This window comes from Tachypleus tridentatus, chromosome 2, assembly GCF_004210375.1.
Source record: "Tachypleus tridentatus isolate NWPU-2018 chromosome 2, ASM421037v1, whole genome shotgun sequence".
Taxonomy (NCBI): domain Eukaryota; kingdom Metazoa; phylum Arthropoda; class Merostomata; order Xiphosura; family Limulidae; genus Tachypleus; species Tachypleus tridentatus.
In genome coordinates this window covers 91,980,439-92,001,514 of record NC_134826.1, presented here as the reverse complement: position 1 = coordinate 92,001,514, position 21,076 = coordinate 91,980,439, and the positions used below count along the sequence as shown (strand labels likewise).

Genomic DNA, 21,076 nt, shown 5'->3' with positions numbered 1-21,076 from the left:
TGCAACACATGGCTTTTTCCAGTGAACTTTGTGGATTTTCACATGTTACAAGACACTGTTCTTTGCTAACAATTGTTGGGTTGTGACTTGGTTATGACTTATTTTTCTAAAAAATCCTGGTGTCCCAAGTTGATCGTATGGTGTCTTAGATAACCAACAGAGCCTGTTAACAACAGAGGTATTTGGATGTATGTTTTCTGATGAGTTGTAACATTTAAATCTCAAAGGAGACAACACAAATTCATACAAGTAATTTTTTATCCTCACAATTATCAGTAAACGGTGATATAACAAACTACTGGGAAGTTATTGTATATGTGACTGACAAGAGCAGAAGACAACGTTTAACAGATAGAGCATTTATTAGTGCTTGTAAACACTTCTGCTTCTGTGAGTTAAACTAAGTAAAACAGTGGGGAAAAAATACCAATTGAAATGTTCCACATGTTAAATTGAAAACTGTATCAAACTATAGAATACTGTGAAATCCAGCATCTTAGATTTAACCACTAACCCCCCACATGTTTTAAATTGAGGAGCTAACACTAAACAAGTTCATCCACATATGTAAATTAATCAACATAATTCCTGGGTAATTAATTATGTCTGTTAATTGACTAAATTGTCCAAGTCTATTTTTGGTACAAACCATTCTACCATGACTATGTTGACTGGTTGCCATCACTTGCTGATTTGCTTAATCAAAATCATTTTAGTTTACTACATTCAACATGCTGTATAAAATATGCAACAAGAAATGGATCTCGTTGAGTGTTGGTTGGCACTTTTTTTTTTGAGAAAAGCAATAAGATAAAGTGCAGTGTCAATGAAATGATGTTATACTGACATTAAACTTTAATCCATGCTGTTACAGAGCTCCAGATAATATTTGAACTCAAAATATCTACAACCTGAAATCCAATTCAATACTGAAAAAAACAAACTTGTAATTAGTATTTAAAACAATTTTTATATCATAAAGCCAAATCCTTTGACTTCATACTATGTAAAAATAATTTGTATCTTAAGGAGAAGAAAAAGGTACATGCACAAATCTTTTACTTTGAAACTGCTTTGCCACATAGTCTTCTGTCTAAGGGAAGAAAAAAAAAAATTTTAAAGTACTCCCATGCAGTTGTATACCATAAAACTGGTCGGTATAGTTTGATTAGCCTCCTTAAAATCTGATGTAGTTAAGAGTTGAGCAAGTTCTTTATGAGCAATAATTACATTGGTTTGTGTTTGTAAACTGACTGAGTGAAATTATAATATTTCAAAAATAATCAGTTAATCAAAATAAGTGCTTCCAATTTCTTTTTACTGTTACTTCCACTATCCAAATAATTGAAATATTATCATTACACCCCTCAGTGTGGATTCCTGTATGTGATGAAGGGACCTCCCAGGGAAGGTTCTGTTCTGTCAGTTTATCTTCTCTGGGATCTAAACATCCACTCACGTGTTTGCTGTGCATTGTGACCCCTGAAGGGGAGGAGAAGATCCTGGTGGTTGAGGGGTTTAACAGTAATGCACCACTTTTTTTTGCCTTGAATTTCTGTAGACTGGCAGCCTTGGAGTGGCCTCCCTAGGGTCAGTAAGCTGGTCCACTTGGACTAGGGTCAACCAAGTACCAGTGTTGGATGTTCTCAACAGGTGTTGTAGACATTGTATTTGATGCTTATGTTTGGGTATAGTGCTCATGAAACCCTGGCATTGCTACAGTGTCCTTGTTTGGCATTGTAGTCTTTCCCCCTCATAGGGCTCCATGGTGGGTGGGGTCAGTGGGCACCGAAATATTCCTTTTTTTTTAATTATGGATCCTTCAAATACAAATTTAAATAAAATAGTGAAAAAACAGTCCATAGGTAAACAACCACGTCTTGAAGTTTCTGAGCAGCAATCTACAACATCTGTAACACTTGTTGTACCTCATTTTCTTGTACTACATTCTCTTTCAGTATTTAAAACAATCCTTGACTATAGTGGTCATTAAAAAGCTTCAATCTGGTGACTATTGGTGGAAACATCCACATTTCAACACAGTGAAATTCTCTTGCATTTAAAGGTGATTGGGGATATACTTATTGAGGTTACATCTCATGCTACTTTGAATTCATCACAAGAAGTTATTGTTGAGAAGGATTTAAAGAACATCCCCCAGTCAGAGATTCTCACTGGTTTCTCCACCCAAGGAGTTTCTGCAATGAGGCGTATCTCTACTCACAAAGGTGGAATTACGATGCTGACCAATGTCTTGATTTTGATGTTTACATCACCACATCCACTTGCCACCATCAAGGCAGGTTATCTTAATTGCAGGGTATGGCCATACATTACAAACCCCCTCAAATGTTTCCTGTGCCAGCAGTTTGGTCACTCAAAGATGTTATGTCATGGTTCCTTGATGTCTGCTTATTGAGGTAGCAAGGACCACGATGCCTATGAGTGTGAAATAGACCCTCATTACATCAAATGGAATGGCTTTCACCCATTCTACTTTCGTTCTTGCCCTAAATAGTTGGAAGAAAAAGAGGTAAAGTGTTTGAAAACAATTCATAATATTAATTATCCTGAGGCTTGAAAGTTGCTGTCCACTACTTCATCTTGGACGTATGCTGCTGCACTTTGTTCCACAACTGCAGTAGGAGTGCAGTTGGATCTCTCTGTACCTCCAAAAAAATCATTCTCAAAACAGGCGAAATCTTTTGACTTCCATGGTTAAAAAGGTCAATGAATCAACTTCAACACCTATCTCTATCCCTTACATACATTTAAGCAAATCCCAAGATACACATCCTTTGGTTTCTGGATACATCTTCTTCTATCCCAAGATGTAAAATAATCATTTGTTCACGTCCTCAGTTGCTGGAATCCTCTTCCAACAGCATACACCTGCCAAATCAACCCAGGGCAGGATCCATGGACAAGGGTTCTCCACCCAATTCACTTACACATAAATAAAAATGGCAACCTTGATACAATGGAACTGTTGAGGTTTACATTCTAATCTGGATGATGTGAAAACACTGATTGCTTCCTACCATCCTATGTCTTTTTTAACAGTTGCTTTGACAAGCTGTCTCTGTAAGACCTTAGAGAGGATGGTTAATGCTTGTCTTGTTTGGTTCTTAGAATCAACCTCCTCTTGCCCACTTGTAGTCCATTCCTTCGTAGGGCTCATGGTGGGTGGGGTCAGTGGGCACCAAAATATTCCTTTTTTTATTATGGATCCTCCAGATAAAAACATAAATAAAGTAGTAAAAAAAAACAGTGCATAGGTAAATGAACCACATCTTGTTTGGTTCCTCGAATCAAATAACCTGCTCTTGCCCACCCATTGTGGGTTCTGACAACAGCATTTCACCACAGACCACCTCATTTGACTTGAAATGTCAATCAGGGAAGCCTTTCTCAAATGACAACATCTTGTATCAATATTCTTTGACTTTGAGAAGGCTTGTGATACAACATGGAGGTATGGCAGTTTGTGAGACCTCCATGTATATGGGTTACATGGCCATTTGCCCATTTTTATTAAAAAATGTTTTATGAACAGGAGATTCCAAGTGTGTGCGATTTGACTCTTTCTGTTCTTTTCTAGAGAAACTCAGAGCCCCTCAGGGCTGTGTTTTGAGTGTCACACTTTTCAGTATAAAGATTAATATCACCACTGAACAGCTTCCTCTTACTGTTGTAAACGGGCTCTATGTTGACGACTCTCACATGTCATGTCAGTCGTCAAACATGATGTTTATTGATAGGCAGCTACTGACTGCTTTCAATCACTTATTGAAGTGGGCCACAGCAAATGGCTTTTGCATGCACTTTTGGTGCCAATGGGGTATTCACCCTGATTTTGAACTTCGTATCAGTGAAGTTGTGCTGCCTATGATCCCCGAGACAAAGTTCTTGGGGCCTATCTTTGATTTTAAGCTAACCTTTATACCACACATCAAACAGCTCTAGGTCAAATGTATGAAAGCGTTAAACATTCTCCGTGTACTCTCTTCCACCACTTGGGAAGGGGATTGATGTTCTGTGCTCTTATTTGATTGAAACTTGACTATTCATCACTGGTCTGTAGCTCTGCCAGGACTTTGGCTTTAAAGATACTAGACTCCATTCATCATCAAGGACTTCGGTTCTGCACAGAGGCTTTCTGCCCTTCCCCAGTTTAGAGCTTATACAGAGAGTCTCATGGACCTCATTTGCATCTCTACTGTTTGCAACTGTCTTTACTATATGCTTCAAAACTTTGATCCTTACCAGAGCATCCCACCTGGGGTTGTGTTTTCCTTCCTCGGTCGGCCATAATTTTTCAAAACAGATGATCTGCCTTTGTTCCTTTTGTCCTTTGAATCCAGGCATAGTTGGATGAATTGGGTATGTCTTTGGATAACATTGCTGTATCCACTAGTCAGCCCATCCCACCGTAGCTTCTTACAGTCCCCAGATGTGACCTGTTTCTAAGTCATCTGTGAAAAGCAGACACTCCCGATTGGAAATACTGTCTATTATTTGCTGAACATCTTTCGACCCATCCTTTCATTCGTACTTATATAGATGGTTCGAAATCAGGTGATTGTGTGGGCTCTGCCATGGTTTGTTGTGGCTCGGTGGTTGGGTGCAGAATCTCTTCTTCTGCTTTTGTGTTCAGTGCTGAACTGTATGCCATTTCTTTTGCCCTGGATCACACAGAAGCTAAAGGTTAGTCAAACTGCATTATTTATACTGACTTTCTTAGTTCTCTACTGGCCCTGGAATCGCTTCATGTTAATTCACACCCTGTTCTCACCGGTATTCAAAACCGACTGGCCTATTTCTCTTTCACATCTACTTCTATGCAGTTGATATTTGTGGTAATGAGCTTTCTGACACCGCATATAAATCTCTCTGCTCTGGCAATATCTGTGCTGTAACTGTTCCATACATGAACTGTAGTCCTGTATTCAAGGCTTGGCTCCGTGCCAGCTGGCCATCGACTTGGAGTGAGCAACGTGAAGACAAGCTTTTACAAATAACACTGTATTGATGTTTGGTCATCTTGATACCATAAGGATTAGAAAGAGAAGTTGTTTTATATATATGTAAAAATGGCTAGTTTGGGTTGAGAAACTTTTTTATGTAGAGGAGTGGTCATCATCAGGTTCACAAAGAAAGAAAGGTAACTGACCGATGTATGGCGGTTGTGTAACAGTATAGGAATGTAGAGGGCATGCTTTGATCAGTGGTTCTTAACCTGGATTCAATTGAACCCCAGGGGTTCAGTGAGTCAGTCTCAGGGGTTTGGCGGAGGTCAAGACACACACAGTGGGTCCATTCCGTTCACCCCACTTGTATGATTTGTGACGTCATGCTCCACTTGGCTATGGCTGATCACGTCACATCACTTGGTCTTTAATATCTGTCCTGCAGGGAACTTCATGTGCTTAGCAGTCGACTTGTGACTAGTAATGGTGCGTCATTTGTGATTTTTTTCCTAATCTTTCAATCCCTTCATATTAACCATGTCGAGCAAAAACAGAAAGTGGTCAGATGAATGCGTACAATATGGATTCACTTGTATAATGGAACATGATGGGAGTGAGCGTTCTCAATGCATGATTTGGAATGCCAAGTTGAGCAATTCTAGTCCAGCTCTGGCAAAACTAAGAGAACACTCCCTAAAGCTGCATGGAGATGGGAAATACAAGAACACAATGCTTACTGAATTCAAGGTAAAGAGAGCCAGGTTTGATGAAAAGGCTACTTTGTCTGTTCTCGGCTTTGTACCCACTGACAAACCGATCCTCACAGCATCGTACAAAGTTGCGTACTTGATCGCAAAGCAGGGCAAACCACAAACCATTGGTAAAGCACTCGTAAAATCAGCTGCATTGAAGATGGCGAATATCATGGTGGGAAAAGCTGCTGAAAATAAGTTATCCCAATTTCCTTTTTCAAATGACACCATCAGCAGTAGAATAGATGACATGAGCGATAACATCTTGGCTCAAGTAGTTGCAGGTCTGATTTCAAGCCCAGCAAAATTCAGCCTTCAACTCGACGAGACAACCGACATTTCCAGTCTAAGCCAGCTTGTTGTATTCGTTCGCTATGTGAAGAACGATGAGGTAAAAGATTTTTTATTTTGTAAGCCTCTTACAATAACAACTAAGGCAGCTGACTTGAAGAAACTTGTGGATGACTTCTCCAGAGACAATGATCTTTTGTGGGATATGGTTTCTGCAGTTTGTTCGGACGGAGCTCCAGTCGTGCTGGGACAAAAATCTGGTTTTAGTGCACTGGTGGAAGTCGATGCATCACACGTCATTATAACGCACTGTGTTCTGCACAGGCATGCGTTGGCAACAAAAACCTTGCCTGGTTCAACAGCAACTTTTCAGAAAAACATGTCACCAAATTGTGGCATACCCTCTTATTGTTAAGAAAGCCCTTGAGATACTCATACTGTTTGTTACAATGTATCTTTGCGAGCAATCCTTTTTGAGGATGGTAGACATAAAAACGAAGAAAAAGAACAGACTTTGTTGCGAAAATGATATGAGAGTGGCACTTGCCAATGTAAAGCTGCACATTTCTGAACTTGTCTTTGAAAGGCAACAGCAAAAGTCACATTGATTTGCAGTAAATATTCATTGAGTTAAGTTTTTGTTTTTGTGTTAAATTCATGTTTTATTGGTTTTGTTCTTTGAACACTGATTTTGTGTGCAACTGATGCATGGTTCATTTTGTGCACTAATAAAATATCTACTTATGTTTTGAATTTGAAAAAATCATATTTATTTTTCCAATTACGAAGGGTTCAGTGAATGCAAGTATGAAAATTCTGAGGTGCAGTACCTCCAAGAAGGTTAAGAACCACTGGCTTAGATGTTTGATTATATTTATTAATATAGGTGTAAAGGTGTTCCTTTGTATTGGTTTATTTTGGGCTTGAGTTGTATAAGTAAGGCTTCTTTAATTTTGCATTTGTTTGTTTGTTTCTTTATTTAGTATTTTGGTGTTTTCTGAGGTTATGTTGTGTTTATTCGATTTGCAGTGTTCAAAAACGTGAGAAGGTGACTTTTTATGTTCTTTGAATCTGGCTTTCATTTTTCTACTTGTTTCTTCAATACAGAAGTCATGGCAGTTACCACATTGTATTTTATAACTCATGTTGGTGTAGTGTTTGTCAGTGTAGTTTTTACATAGTGCAGACCTCAGTTTTGTGCCTGATTTTTGAATAAATTTGGTATTAACTGGAATATCATATTTTGTTACTAGTTTTTGCCAAATGTTTGTTATTTTCTGTTGATGTCGGAAATATGTGGTATGCAGCAGTATATGATTTTGTGATTTTTTAATTCGTGGGATATATTTACTTTTGTTAGTTTATTTTGCTTTTTGTCTTGGTGTGTACGTATAGTGTTCTAGAGTTTGTGGATGAAACCTACTGATATTGAAGTGTTCTTTTATTTCCTCTAATTTGTTGTTAATTTTGTCTGGTGAGCATAGTTTTATGGCTGTGTTTATTCTTAGTATATTGAGTTTTTGTTTTGATTCATGTGCTGAGTTCCAGTATCGGTGAATATTTGATGGATTTCTGTTTTACACCTGTCGGTGTTGATTCCTGTATGTGGTGAGGAGACCTCCCAGGGAAGGTTCTGTTCTTTCAGGTTACCTTCTCTGAGATCTAAACATCCACCCATAAGTTTGCAGTGTGTGGCGACCCGTGAAGAGGAGGAGAGGATTCTGGTGGTTGAGAGGTCCAACCCTAACACACCATTTTCGTCTTGAATTCCTCTAGACGGTCGGCCTTTGGGTGGCCCCTTTTGGGTTAATTGGCTGGTCCACTTGGGCTTGAGTCAACTAAGTACCAGTGTTGAAAGTTCTCAATGGGTGTTTTGGACATAGTGCTCACGAAACCCTGGCATTGCTGCAGTGTCCTTCCTTGACAATGTAGTGCATCCCCTCGTAGGGCTCCATGGTGGTTGGGGTCAGTGGGCATCAAAAGTTTCCTTTTTTTCTATGGATCCTCCTACAAAAAATTAAATAAAATAGTGAAAAAACAGTCAATAGGTAAACGACCACATCTTGAAGACTAATCAGCAATGTTCAACGTCTGTAGCACCAGTTGTACCTCATTTTCTCATCCTATATTCTCTTTCAGAAAAACCTTTAGGGTAAATGTCCCCCATTTTATTCAGAAGGGACTGGAGGGACTTGCTGGCTCTCCAAAGTCAGTAAAGAAGCTTCGAACTGGAGACATATTGGTTGAAACATCCACATCCCAACACAGTGAACTCCTCTTGAATTCAAAGGCTATTGAGGATGTACCTATTGAGGTTACCCCTCATGCTACCTTGAATTCATAATGAGGAGTTATTGTTGAGAAGGATTTGAAGAACGTCCCCTAGTCAGAGATTCTCGCTGGTTTCTCTGTTCAAGGTTTCTCCATTCTGCTGTGAGGTGCATCTCCACTTCCAAAGATGGAGTTACACTGCTGACAGATATCCTCGTTTTGACATTTACATCACCATGTGTACCTACCACCATCAAACCAGGTTATCTAAATTGCAGAGTACACCATTTTCGCCTTGAATTCCTGTAGACGGTCGGCCTTTGGGTGGCCCCCTTTGGGTTAATTGGCTGGTGCACTTGGGTTAGAGTCAACCAAGTACCAGTGTTGGAAGTTCTCAATGGGTGTTTTGGACATAGTGCTCACGAAACCCTGGCATTCCAAACCCTTTCCGATGTTTCTAATGTCAGAGGTTTGGCTACTCTAAGACGTCATGTCATTGTGTCCTTGACATGTGCTTGTTGTGGTGGCAAGGACCACGATGCCTATGAGTTTGAAATGGACTTACATTGTGTCAACTGCAATGGTTCTCACCCTTCCTACTTTTGTTCTTGCCCTAAATGGTTGGAGGAAAAAGAGGTGCAGCATTTGAAAACGACTGATAACATTACTTATCCTGAGGCTCGGAAATTGCTGTCTATCACTTCATCTTGGACGTATGCTGTTGCACTTCATTCCACCACCACAGTGCAGACAGATCTATTTGTACTTTCAAGAGAATCATTCTTAGAACAAATGAAAAGCATTTTGCCCTCCATGGTTAAAAAAGTTGATGAATCAACTTCTATACCCATCTCTGTTCCTCCCATACATTCCAACAAACCCCATGATCTACATCCTTTGGTTCCAGGTACAGGCATTTCTTCAGATACATCTTTTTCTCCCACCCCAAGTTGCAAAGCAATCATTTGTTCCCATCCTGAGTCACTGGAATCCCCTTCCAACAACAAAAACCTGGCCAGTCGACCCAGGGCAGGATCCATGGAGGTCGATAGACCTCCCCCGAATAAGGATAGTAAGGAAAAAAGACGAGGTCGTAAACAGATGGGTTCTCCAGCCAATTGGCCTACATGTAAATAAAAATGGCCACCTTGATACAATGGAACTGTCAAGGTTTACGTTCTAATTTGGATGATATCAAAACGCTGATTGCTTCCTACCATCCTGTATGTGTTTCCTTACAAGAAACATTTCTGAAACCTGCCGATAAAGCCACCTTTCAGCAGTTTTCTCTGTACAGAAATGACAGGCTGTGTGATGGACGAGTGCATGGAGGGGTGGCACTGTTATTTGATAAGCATGTGCTCACCCTGTCATTGTCACTCATCAAACCCTTGGAGGCCGAAGCCATTCGTGTTTCCTTGGGTCATACCATCACCTTTTGTTCTCTCTACTTGTCACCTGGAGAGAAATATCATCAATCAGACCTTGATGCTCTCATTGAACAGTTGCCATCTCCCTTTCTATTCTTGGGGGACTTTAATAGACATCATCCTTTCTGGGGAAGTGTTGTTATTGATAGGAGGGATCACTCTGTAGACCATATGCTCTCTGATCACAACCTTTCTTTTTTCAATACTGGTTCTTCCACTTATTTTCACGCACCTAGTCAGTCCTTTACTGCTATTGATCTCTCAGTTTGCTCCCCTTCATTATTCTTCCATTTTTCATGGAGGGTTAACAATAATCCGTGAGGCAGTGATCATTTTCCTATAATTTTTAGAGAGACTGGCCGTGATCGATGCCAACATCCCGTGTGTCCAGGTGGAAGTTGGATCAGGCAGACTGGTCCACTTTCACTGCTCTTGCAAAACTTGATCCTGCCATCGTCTGTCAGCCATCAATAAATGACTATGTGGCAGTAGTAACTGACTGTATTATACAAGGAGCTGCTCAATGTATTCCTAAAACCTCGACACATTTTCCACTATATCCTTGCTCGTGGTGGAATCCTGTCTGCCACATGGCACGGAAGGCTCCAAAACAGGCCTGGGATACTTTCCGTAGATATCCCAAACTTTCAAATTGCATCACTTTCCAGCGGATCCGTGCACATACTCTGTGGGTAAGACGTCAAAACCAGAAGGAATCATGGATTAAGTTCACTGCTGGTATATCTCCTACCACCAGTTCCAAAGTCATATGGGACAGAATTCAAAAGGTTAGTGGGCACTACAATTCTGTCCCCCTTTTGATCTTACTCTCTGATGGCCAAGAAGTAGCTGATATCAATACTCTTGGTGAAAGCTTTTGCTGGGTATCTAGCTTGTTATTCCACCTTCTTGGCCATCAAGACTCGGGCAGAGCGTTCATCTCTTTCCTTACGAACTGATTCTATGACTATATTTGTCCCTTTACACTGGTGGAACTGAAACTTGCCCTTCATTGGTCTGGCAGTACATCTGTTGGAACAGATGATGTACACTGACATGCTGAGCCATCTATCTCATGCTTCTCTTGATATTCTTTGACATTGAGAAGGCTAATGACACAACATGAAGGTATGTCATTTTGGGAGACCTCCATATATGTGGGTTGTGTGGCCGTTTACCCATTTTTATTAAAATATTTTTAATGGACAGGAAATACGAAGTTTCTGTCAGTTGGACACTTTTCCTTACTTTTCTACAGGAACTTTGAGTCCCTCAGGGCTATGTTTTGAATGTCACACTTTTCACTATAAAGATTAATGCCATCACTAAATAACTCCTCACTGTTGCAAATGGGCTCTATGTCGACGACTTTCACATCTCAAGTCAGTCGTCAAACATCGGATAGATTGAGCAGCAACTACAAACTGCCCTTGATTATGTACTGAAGTGGACCATGGCAAATGAATTTAATCTCTCTCTCTAAAACCGTTTGCCTGCACTTTTGCATCCAATGGGGGTGTTCACCCTGATCCTGTACTCTGTGTCGTTTTACCAACTGTAGGGGAGCGGATCAATGTTCTATATTAAAGATATATCGTGCCCTTATTCGATTGAAACTTGACTATGAATTACTGGTGTATGGCTCTGTCGGACCCTTGGCCTTAAAGACACTGGACCCCATTCATCATCAAGGACTTTGACTCTGCACTGGGGTTTTCTGCACCTCCCCAGTTCAGATCTTATACATAGAATCTGATGAACCTTCTTTGCACCTTCGCCTTTTGCAACTGTCTTTACTCTATTCTTCGAAACTTTGTTCCTCACCTAAGCATCCCACCTGGGGTTGTGTTTTTCTTTCTCGGTGGTCCATATTTTTATAGAAGAGACGATCTGCTATTTCTCCTTTTGGCCTTCATATCCAGATGCATTTGGATGAATTGGGTCTGTCCTTGGATAACATTGCTGTATCCACTGGTCAGCCCATCCCACTATGGCTCATTACAGTCCTCAAATGTGACCTTTCTTTATGTCATCTGAGAAAAGCAGATACTCCCAATTGGAAGTACAGTCTTTTATTTACTGAACATCTTTCAAACAATCTTTCCATTCCAATTTATATGGATGGTTCTAAATCAGGTGACTCTGTGGGCTCTGCCATGGTTTGTTGTGGTTCGGTGGTTGGGTGCAGAATCCTCTCTACAGCTTCTGTGTTCACTGCTGAACTGTATACCATTGTATACTACTGTATACTACAAGCTAAGTAGTACTCAAATTGCACTATTTATACTGACTCACTTAGCTCTCTTCTAGCCCTGGAATAGCTTCATGTTAATTCACACCCTGTTCTCACCGGTATTCAAAACCGACTGGACCATTTCTCTTTGACATCTACTTCTATCCATTTTTTCTGGATACTGGGCTATGTTGGTATTCCTGGGAAGGAGCTTCAGACACTGCAGCTAAATCTATCTGCTCTGGCACTATTACTGCTATGTCTGTTCCATATGTGGACTATGGTCCTGTATTCAAGACTCAGCTCTGTGCCACTTGGAGTGACCAATGACAAGCTTTTTTAAATAAAAACCCTCTATTAGACTTTGGCTGTCCTGTTCCATAAGGTTTGGAAAGAAGTTTATCTAACTAGACTATGCATTGGTCACAGTTTTTTAATTTATCGTTTTCTTTTATCTGAGACTGATTCACAAATGTGTTGTCTGGGTGACACTCAGGTCACAATAAGCCACATTTTACTGTCTTCCCATCATTACGACTCTCAATGACAGCACCAGTTAAACATGTTTTGTCTCAAGTTTATCCAAAATGTTAGTGTTATTAGAGATGGTGACTCTGTCCACCTTACAAATGTTTTTAGTTTTTTAAAGGGCATTAATCTTTTTAATGCTGTTTAAGTTTTTAATTTGTAAATTAGTACTTTTTAATATGATTCCCTTTTAAGAATCATAGTACACTTAGTTCAATTTGAAATTAGCTCTTGAGCCTTTTCATTGTATTCTAGATAGGAAATAAAAAAAAAAAAAGTGCAGGTGTTCAAAAACAAATTTTCAACTGTTTGACTGCATGAAGGATAAGATGTATGATAGTAATAAATGCTTATTTTTTATGTTTTAAGGCCAAGTAGATAAGTGTTAAAATACTAAAAGAATATTTGTTTATTAACATTACCTGCTACTTAAAACTTTGTAGACACTCACTATAACATTGGTAATAGGAGTCCTGTTTATAGTGTAATACATAAATGTAATGCAAGGCTCGGCTCAGATACTACTTGTAAATTTTATTTTGCTTTTAGCTATAACTCACTGTCATAAAACTTCTGAATTAAACTATTTTGTTGCTATATTACCAAAATTACCAAGAAAATATGGAATACATGAATATTGAGCATAAGCACGATAACTGGCCTAGGAACAATCAGGTGATAGTTTTGTTTTTAAGCAAAGATTTGTTATGTGTTACCAAAAAAGTGCATAAAGATATTTTTGGCAGAGTGACAAAGAGACTAAACCTTTTATAGTTAGTGATATCTAGAAATGGTGGTGATCAGTAGGTGTGATAAGAATGCTATGAAATGATTTCATGTGAAAAGTGTTTTACAAATTGAACTTAATTCTAAAATTCTTACTCTGTGCATCATGAACATAATTTGTTTTTTTTCCTCTGATAGTAATAATTTCAATTCTTATATTAAAACAGTGGATGTTCTTCTGAGAGCCATACTGTTATTTTTAATCCAATCTCGTGTTTGATCATTGTATAATGACATTCTAGTTTACATTTCTTATACTTTTCATGATAGGTCCTGGTAATGAAGGTACCTTATGTCGATTGAAGAAACTATGCAATACTTTACAGGATCCTTTGGTGAAGTATGTATTAATATTCAGTAAATTCATTAATCAGTGTTACCACTGAAGTTGTATAAGGAAACATTGGTTTGACTGCCTACTATTTCTCTCTCTGAAATTTTTTGGAATGAAGAATAGTTTTTTTAATCATAAGATGAAATCACTCTGCACTTAGACTAGTAACAAAGCAGACTATTTTCACAAACAAATCTTTAGTAAAAAATATTTCATTAAAATTATGATTTATTGTGTACAAAATACTTGTAATCTTTACTAAAAAGTCTACTAAACTTTGTGAAGATACTTGTGCTGTATCAAAAGTTATAATGCAAACATGTAGAGGAACTATTGCATTAAATGAAGCCCATACAAAAGGTTTAAATGGCATGTTGTGTTCTGAACACAGAATAATCAATTTCACTTCAAATTCAACTTTGATTCCATTTAGAATAACAAAGGGTTGTCAAATTAAAAAGCCAGACAAATTGCACTTGTTAGAGGAAATTGTCTGATTTTTTGTATACAAAATACTTGTAATCTTTACTAAAAGTCTACCAAAAGTTATAATGCAGATACTTGTGTAGATGAACTTGTGTAAATTATATGAAGTCTGTAGCCAAAGGGTTAATATAGTACATTCAACCTTCTCAGTAAACTAGACAACATGAAATGGGTCTCATTGAAAGCTGCTTGGCACCCTGTTTTTGAGAAAAACACTAAGATAAGGTGCAGTGTTAATGAAGTGATTTTATTTTGGCATTAAACTTTAATTTATGTTGTAAAGAACTGATTATCAGGTGTTTTTAACTTGGATGTTTTGGAACTAGTGGTATATGACATATTTGTATAATTCTAGTAGTATCTATTAAACATACTTTTGGTGTGAGGTGTACTTTACATTCACTATGATGAAAACTTACACATTGGATAGGTGAAGTGAGGGAAAAGTGTCATTGGTTACTATTCTCTGAAAATAGTACAGCCCAATAACTTGTGAATCACTGTAGCTTGAATTGGACCTCCCTTGAACTTAGACTTCAAAACTAAACAATTTTTGGAATACTAAGTTTACTTATTAGTTGTATTTATTTTTAAATATTTCTGTGATTTATTTCCTAATGTTTTCATTTATATAATTCAAATTATGTAGCTTTTGCTACAATAATATTAAGACATTACTAGAGTAAGCATTCCTCATTGGTTTGTGTAATCCCAAACTGCATGACATCTTGCCTATCAAGTACTCTGTAACTGAAACGCAAAGGCTCAGCGCTGCAGGAGACTTTTGTCGACAACATGGAAACAATATACCCCCATGGCTAATTATCATAATCACACAAGCCTTTAGAACCACTTGTATTCATTGTATACTTGGGACTCCCAGAAGGTATACAACTGGAGGTCACGTGATTTCTTTGTTTTCTAGCCTGTGTAGATCATACTGTTCATTGTTTTAGAAGGCACCTTCCTTGCACATTCTGTTGATACTTGCGACGTTGTTACAATGCCGAAAGAAAAAGCTTATACCACTAAAAAGTAATCAGTATTATATTTAACGATGAAGAGAGTGACAAAGAGTTTGAGCCAGATGATAATGAAACTTACTTGTAACGGACGAGAGTGATAATGAAGACATTCGTGTCCTGGAATCTGCCTCTGCTTTAGGTAAGCACATGGTGTGGGAAGGGTCATATATCTTAATGCATAAACTGACTGACCAAGGCTAGTTTTCTACGTTTTCATATATTGTCGATAGGAAAATATATAAATATAACATACATGGAACATCGGAAAAGTGCTATATCTCTACGTACAAGAGTTTTTTGTATTATTTTGTAGATGCCCCTAGCACTTCCAGTGGTGGTCCTCGTGGATGATCAAGGAGTGTATATTCCCAGAGATCTAGAGGTACAAGGAGAAGTCAGAGGAGAGGTAGAGCAGCTAGTATAGCACAGCCCCAAGCTCCCCCTGAAAGTGATAATGAACCTGAAGACAAAACCAGGATCCAAATTTTCCATGGTAATATTAAAGTGACACTGATAATTTTGAATCTGACTGGTTGCCAGATTTTACCACTCGCAATGGATTCCTGATTGATGCAGCAAATTACATTCCATTTCAGTATTTCAAAATTTTCTTTCCTGATGAAGCATTTGAGCTGATTTGTAATGAAACAAACAGATATGCTTTGCAGTATTTTGACTGCACCACTGAATTGCCATCTTACTCTCGTTCTATGAAATGGATTGAGACAGATGTCAATGAACTGAAAGCATATATTGCACTACAAATAGCAATGGGGTTGTGCCAGAAACATGAACTGGAGGATTACTGGGGCTCCTTTTGGCTAACTTGTGTGCTATTTACAGAGGTATTACCACAAGATTGTTATGAAATCCTGACATCATTTTTGCACTTTGCTAACAATAAGCATGATCGGCCAAACAGTGGAGATCCAAATTATGATCCACTGTGGAAAATATGGGATCTGATGAATCTTTGTGAATCAAAATACCTTGCAGTATATGTCCCACAACGTGAGCTATCCATTAAAAGTATCATCAAATTCAAAGGGAGAGTTCATCTCAAACAATATTTATCATCAAAACCCTCAAGATGGAGCATCAAATAATTTGCATTGTGTGAAAGAAATCTGGATATGCTTTGAAAATTACTACATATTGTGGGTAAAATACCATAGTGCCTGTGACTGGATACTCAGTCACAGAGACTATGTTTGAATCTACTGGAGGGGTTTTGGAATAAGGGACATATAGTCTTCACGGACAACTTTTATTCTTCACAGTCTTTATTCAAACACTTAGAGATGAATGGAACTGGGGCTTGTGGCACAGTTAAGGCTGGATGGAAACACATGCCATCAGATATCCACCCTACAAGATTGCATCTTCGCAAAGGAGATCTGCCGGTATTTATGCATGGTGGTAATATGGTAGCATGTGTTTGGCATGACACTAAATGGGTGCATTTTTTATCGACCATTTCCACAAGTGGCACCACAGATAAACAAATTTGATCCAGAGGAGAGCCTGGTGGATACAGAAATGTGAGAAAACCACTGATTACTGAAACATACAACTAACACATGGGTTGAGTAGACATCATAGACCAGAAGCTGGAAATCTTTATGTATCCACACAAAAGTACCAAGTGGTATTTTACCATTTACCATCAGCTTCGAGAAGTAGCTCTTGTTAATGGATATATATTGTGCAGACTGCAAGAGCAACGGTGAAAACCCGGTATCTCCAAGACTATTCAGAGAGCAGATTATTCAAAATCTGCTGGAGGTATATGTCAGCAAAGCCAAAGTACTGATAAAGTCAGCGCTTGGTGGAAAGCAATAGATACACAGCTGGATGGAAAAGAAAGCAGACTAATTATTTCTGCAAACAGTGCAATCTCCCCCATGTGCTTTTTACCATGCCATGAGATATATCATAACCACAAAGGCTGCTGCACGAATTGTATACAATTTATAATAAATTAATGCGCTTTACATGGCACTTCATTGTGTATCAGGGTGTCCTCCTTTATTTCTGTTATTCAGAAATTGTTTTGGATACAATCACTGAACATTTCAGGGACTTTTGAAGTATCAAACATATATATTCAGCGCCATGCCAAACATTAAAACTTGTTATTCAGTGCCGAAATGGTTAAGGAATGCCAGTATTTCTCATCATCACAAGTGTCAAGTTATTTAACATAAATATTTTCTTGAAGATACTTAATTAAAAATTTGTTTTGTAATGTGCATTATCTTTTAGACCACAACTAGCAACTTTACAAAGATGTGGAGACTTGCTGAAGAAGTTGCATGAGAAGTTTAAGCATGTAAGTGTGTGCATATGGAAAAGTCTAAGACAAATTTGAAACTAACCTGAAAAATTGTTAAGCTTAATAAGTTTACTTTCTTTCTTCCCCAGTTATGTGTTATTTCATTATGTCATGAGTCATTATTGGAAATCAAATGATTTGTGTTAAATTTTGATATTGATCAGTTAAAACCAAACATCTGTAGAAAGGCAGTTTTCAGGGTTACAAATTTAGGTTACAAATAGCAGTGATGGTTTGCTATTATAAAAGATTAAAGTAACTGTACTGAAGTTTCATACGATAAAGTATGAGGAAGTATTTGTTAACAGAGAATTAAAATATATTTGTACATGGCCCAGATGTTTTGCATGTGTGGTACATGTTGAACCAATATACATACCATTATGCATTCTAGTCTCACAGTATTTTCTAGTTAAGGTCCGTATTAATTTTTAATGGACACTTTTATATTTGTATATGCTTAGTTTATTGCTTAAAAACCTTTACTTTTATGTATTGAAACACAGAGGTGTAATGTCTTTATTTCCAGCTGGATGACAAAAATAACAATGCTTGGAAATTATATGAGACCTCTGCAGAAAAATTGGAAGGTAATGATTGAAAATTTACACTAGTTTTTAATCAACTCAAATAATGTAAAAGTTTCTAATATTCTCTAAACATGTATATATAATCTTCTTGACAGTGGATTATTTTGAAGTTTTCATATAAAAGCTGGAATATTTTGAATAAGTGATGGAAGCTGAAAATTATTTTTAGTTAAAAATAGTCATTTAAGAACTTGGCACTACTTTATGTAGATGTACACCTTAAGCTGTATATAAAAGCATGACAGTCACAGTAAACTATCACTTTGGTGATGCCATGTTAATTAGTACCTCTACCATATTGGGGGTAAGAATGCTAACTTCAAGGGGTAAGTTTTATCTTACTTACCCCTAAATGGTATTACCTTATTTTCAATTTTTATTTATTTATTTTTCATCTTTTTTATGTTATCTTATTTTAACTTAGGAGAGCAGTTACCTTTTCACAACTGTCTGCAGGTAATGGGACATTGTTGGTTAGAGCACCCAAATTTCTCTCCCCTAATTTCTAATCTTATGTGAGACTAGCAAATTGGAGGTTAAGATTGATAGACTGTATTTCCACTGCAGTGTGGGTCCTATTCCTCTGTCACCTCCAAAACCTAGGATATATTTTATAATCCCACATGGTAGCTTGTACCCTAGGATCCATTTAAAAATATGCAACATATTTTATTTCATATTAATGTGTTTTGTTTATAGCTTGAAAATTTATGGTTATAATATAATTAGAGGTTGGGATTTGCAGTTTTTAATGCAGTCATTTCTCAGGATTTTGTTTATTCATTTAGCTTCATTTAGATGTAATTATTTAATTTCACTAAAAATTATATAAATTACCTATAACCAATAGAAACTCAAGGTTTTCATCTTTTAAATGACATTGTATAATGTTATGTTTTGAACAGTTAAATGTCAATTTCACTGGGAGAATAAATGTTATTTCCTTGTAAACTTTAACAACTAGCTTGGGTGAATTAAAGACTTGTAGGAAAGTAAGAAAGCCAGAAAAATTATAAGAAGTAAGAAAATTTGTGTTCTTTGTGCATGTTATTAGTTTGTTGTTGGGTGCATTATTTAATTAAGTAAAACATAAATGCAATATTATGAGTTGTTTGAAAAATAAGGATTAACTCTCTTCAACAATGTAGTGCAAGGAAAAGTAAGATTGGATAAGTATTTTATTTCTTGTTTGTTCTTTATGTATAATACAGGAAAGTTTTAAAACAGGGATCTTTTGAGGTTTCTTAAGATTAGGTTAAGTAAAATAAATGATATAATAATGTTTCACAAGGTACACGTTCAGTCTGTTTGTACTAGTTGTAACCTGTGGATAATTTAATTTAATAGTGTAACATGAGCTGCATGTGTCTTAAGTGATTTACAGTTTATAATGGCATGTACAGAAATTACACTGTTGAAAGGGCAATAAAATTCAATTAAATAAATGTATAATCTTATGAACTTGGAGTTACTTAGAATAAATGTGATAATTTGAAGTCATTCTGGAAAGAAAATAGGAAAATTTGGATTCTTTCTTTCTCTTGTTGGTAGTAACAATGTTGGTCAAAATACCAAATTCCACTTTGAATTAGGATAGAGAAAATGACAGATGAAATGTAAAGTTTTCTTGGGAAAAAACATATTGGATGTATCTATGAGGTTTTGGGAATGACAAAAGAAATTTGATATTTCTGAGATGAGGAAAAGTATTTTTTAATCTTAACATGAAAATTACTTTGCACATGGACTATTTAAAAAAATACTATATTCACAGACAGGTATTTAGTTTATTAAGTATACTTTACTAAAAGATATGATTTTTTGTATGTGAAAGACGTATAATGTTAACTGAAAGACGAAATTTCTTTTTATTAACTGTGTGACCTTTTAAAATTCAAAAAATTTAGTCTTTATACATTTAGTACTTCCAATTTCTATACAGTGTGTATATCTTTACAAAATTTTAAACTTTGTGGATAAATTTATTTATTGATTGATGAATACATTTGCTGAAAGAGATGAAGGATTTTATGACTATGTTCACAAATAATGTCATTGTATGCATTTATGGTATGCTACTAGATTAAAAAAAATCACTATCCTTGTGATGTTTAATGGATTGACTTCAAATGATATAATAAACATTCTCACAGATTCAAAGTGCAATGTTATTAATCTGGGGAATTTTTGTGTGGTAAACACCAAGTTAAATAGCTTATTAAATTCTAGCTGGGGTTCTCTTGAAGCTGGGGTTAAGTATGCTAACTGCTGTGCATGTGCTTTGTTGCTCTTGAAGGTATTGTATTACATTGTTACATGCAGTCTAATTATGCAAGCAGTGATTGCTTTATTTTCAGCAGTTTTCTACTTCATTTGTTGTCAGTAAATCAGTATGAAATGTTTAGCAGTTCAAACTCTCGAGTACTTCAAAACTTCATGACCAGTAATAAAAAAAAAAAAGGGGGGGTACACCTTCTCACTTTATTTTTTTATTTTACAACTTGTCATTATATTTTGATATAATGGGCTATCTGCACTAGCCGTCCCTAATTTAGCAGTGTAAGACAAGAGGGAAGGCAGTTAGTCATCATCATCCACTGCCAACTCTTGGGCTACTCTTTTACCAACAAATAGTGGGATTGACTGTCACATTATAATGCCCCCACAGCTGAAAGGATGAACATGTTTGGTGGGACGTAGATTCGAACCCGCAATCTGAGGATTGCGAGTCGAACACCTTAACCCTTCTGGCTATGTCGGGCCAAATATTAAAAGAACACTTAAGTATTGATTTTTGTGAGTCACGTGGTATATTGAATGCAACGCTGGTTAAAATTAATGTTTGCGATATCCAAATAATAAGTCTATACGTTTTGTACAAATTAGAAACTTGTACTTTTGGAGATGAAGAATGGTTTTCTAATCATAACAGGAAAATCAATTTGCACTCAAACCAGTAATGAAACAGGCTGTATTTTCACAAATAAATCTTTATTAGAAATAACTCATTAAAAAGTCTGATTTTTTTTTTGTGTGCAAAAACTT

At 37.0% G+C, this 21,076-nt stretch overlaps 1 protein-coding gene across 9 annotated transcripts in view; it reads left to right on the top strand.

Annotated features, from left to right (window-relative positions):
* Positions 1 to 21,076, top strand: part of LOC143244533 (uncharacterized) — a 64,357-nt gene that overhangs the window by 28,706 nt on the left and 14,575 nt on the right. For all 9 annotated transcript variants that reach the window (XM_076489383.1, XM_076489378.1, XM_076489385.1 and 6 more), the window contains 3 exons: positions 13,532 to 13,601; positions 17,372 to 17,438; positions 17,971 to 18,031. In XM_076489383.1, the coding sequence (XP_076345498.1) occupies positions 13,532 to 13,601; positions 17,372 to 17,438; positions 17,971 to 18,031 (198 nt within the window). The remainder of the gene's footprint in view (positions 1 to 13,531; positions 13,602 to 17,371; positions 17,439 to 17,970; positions 18,032 to 21,076) is intronic.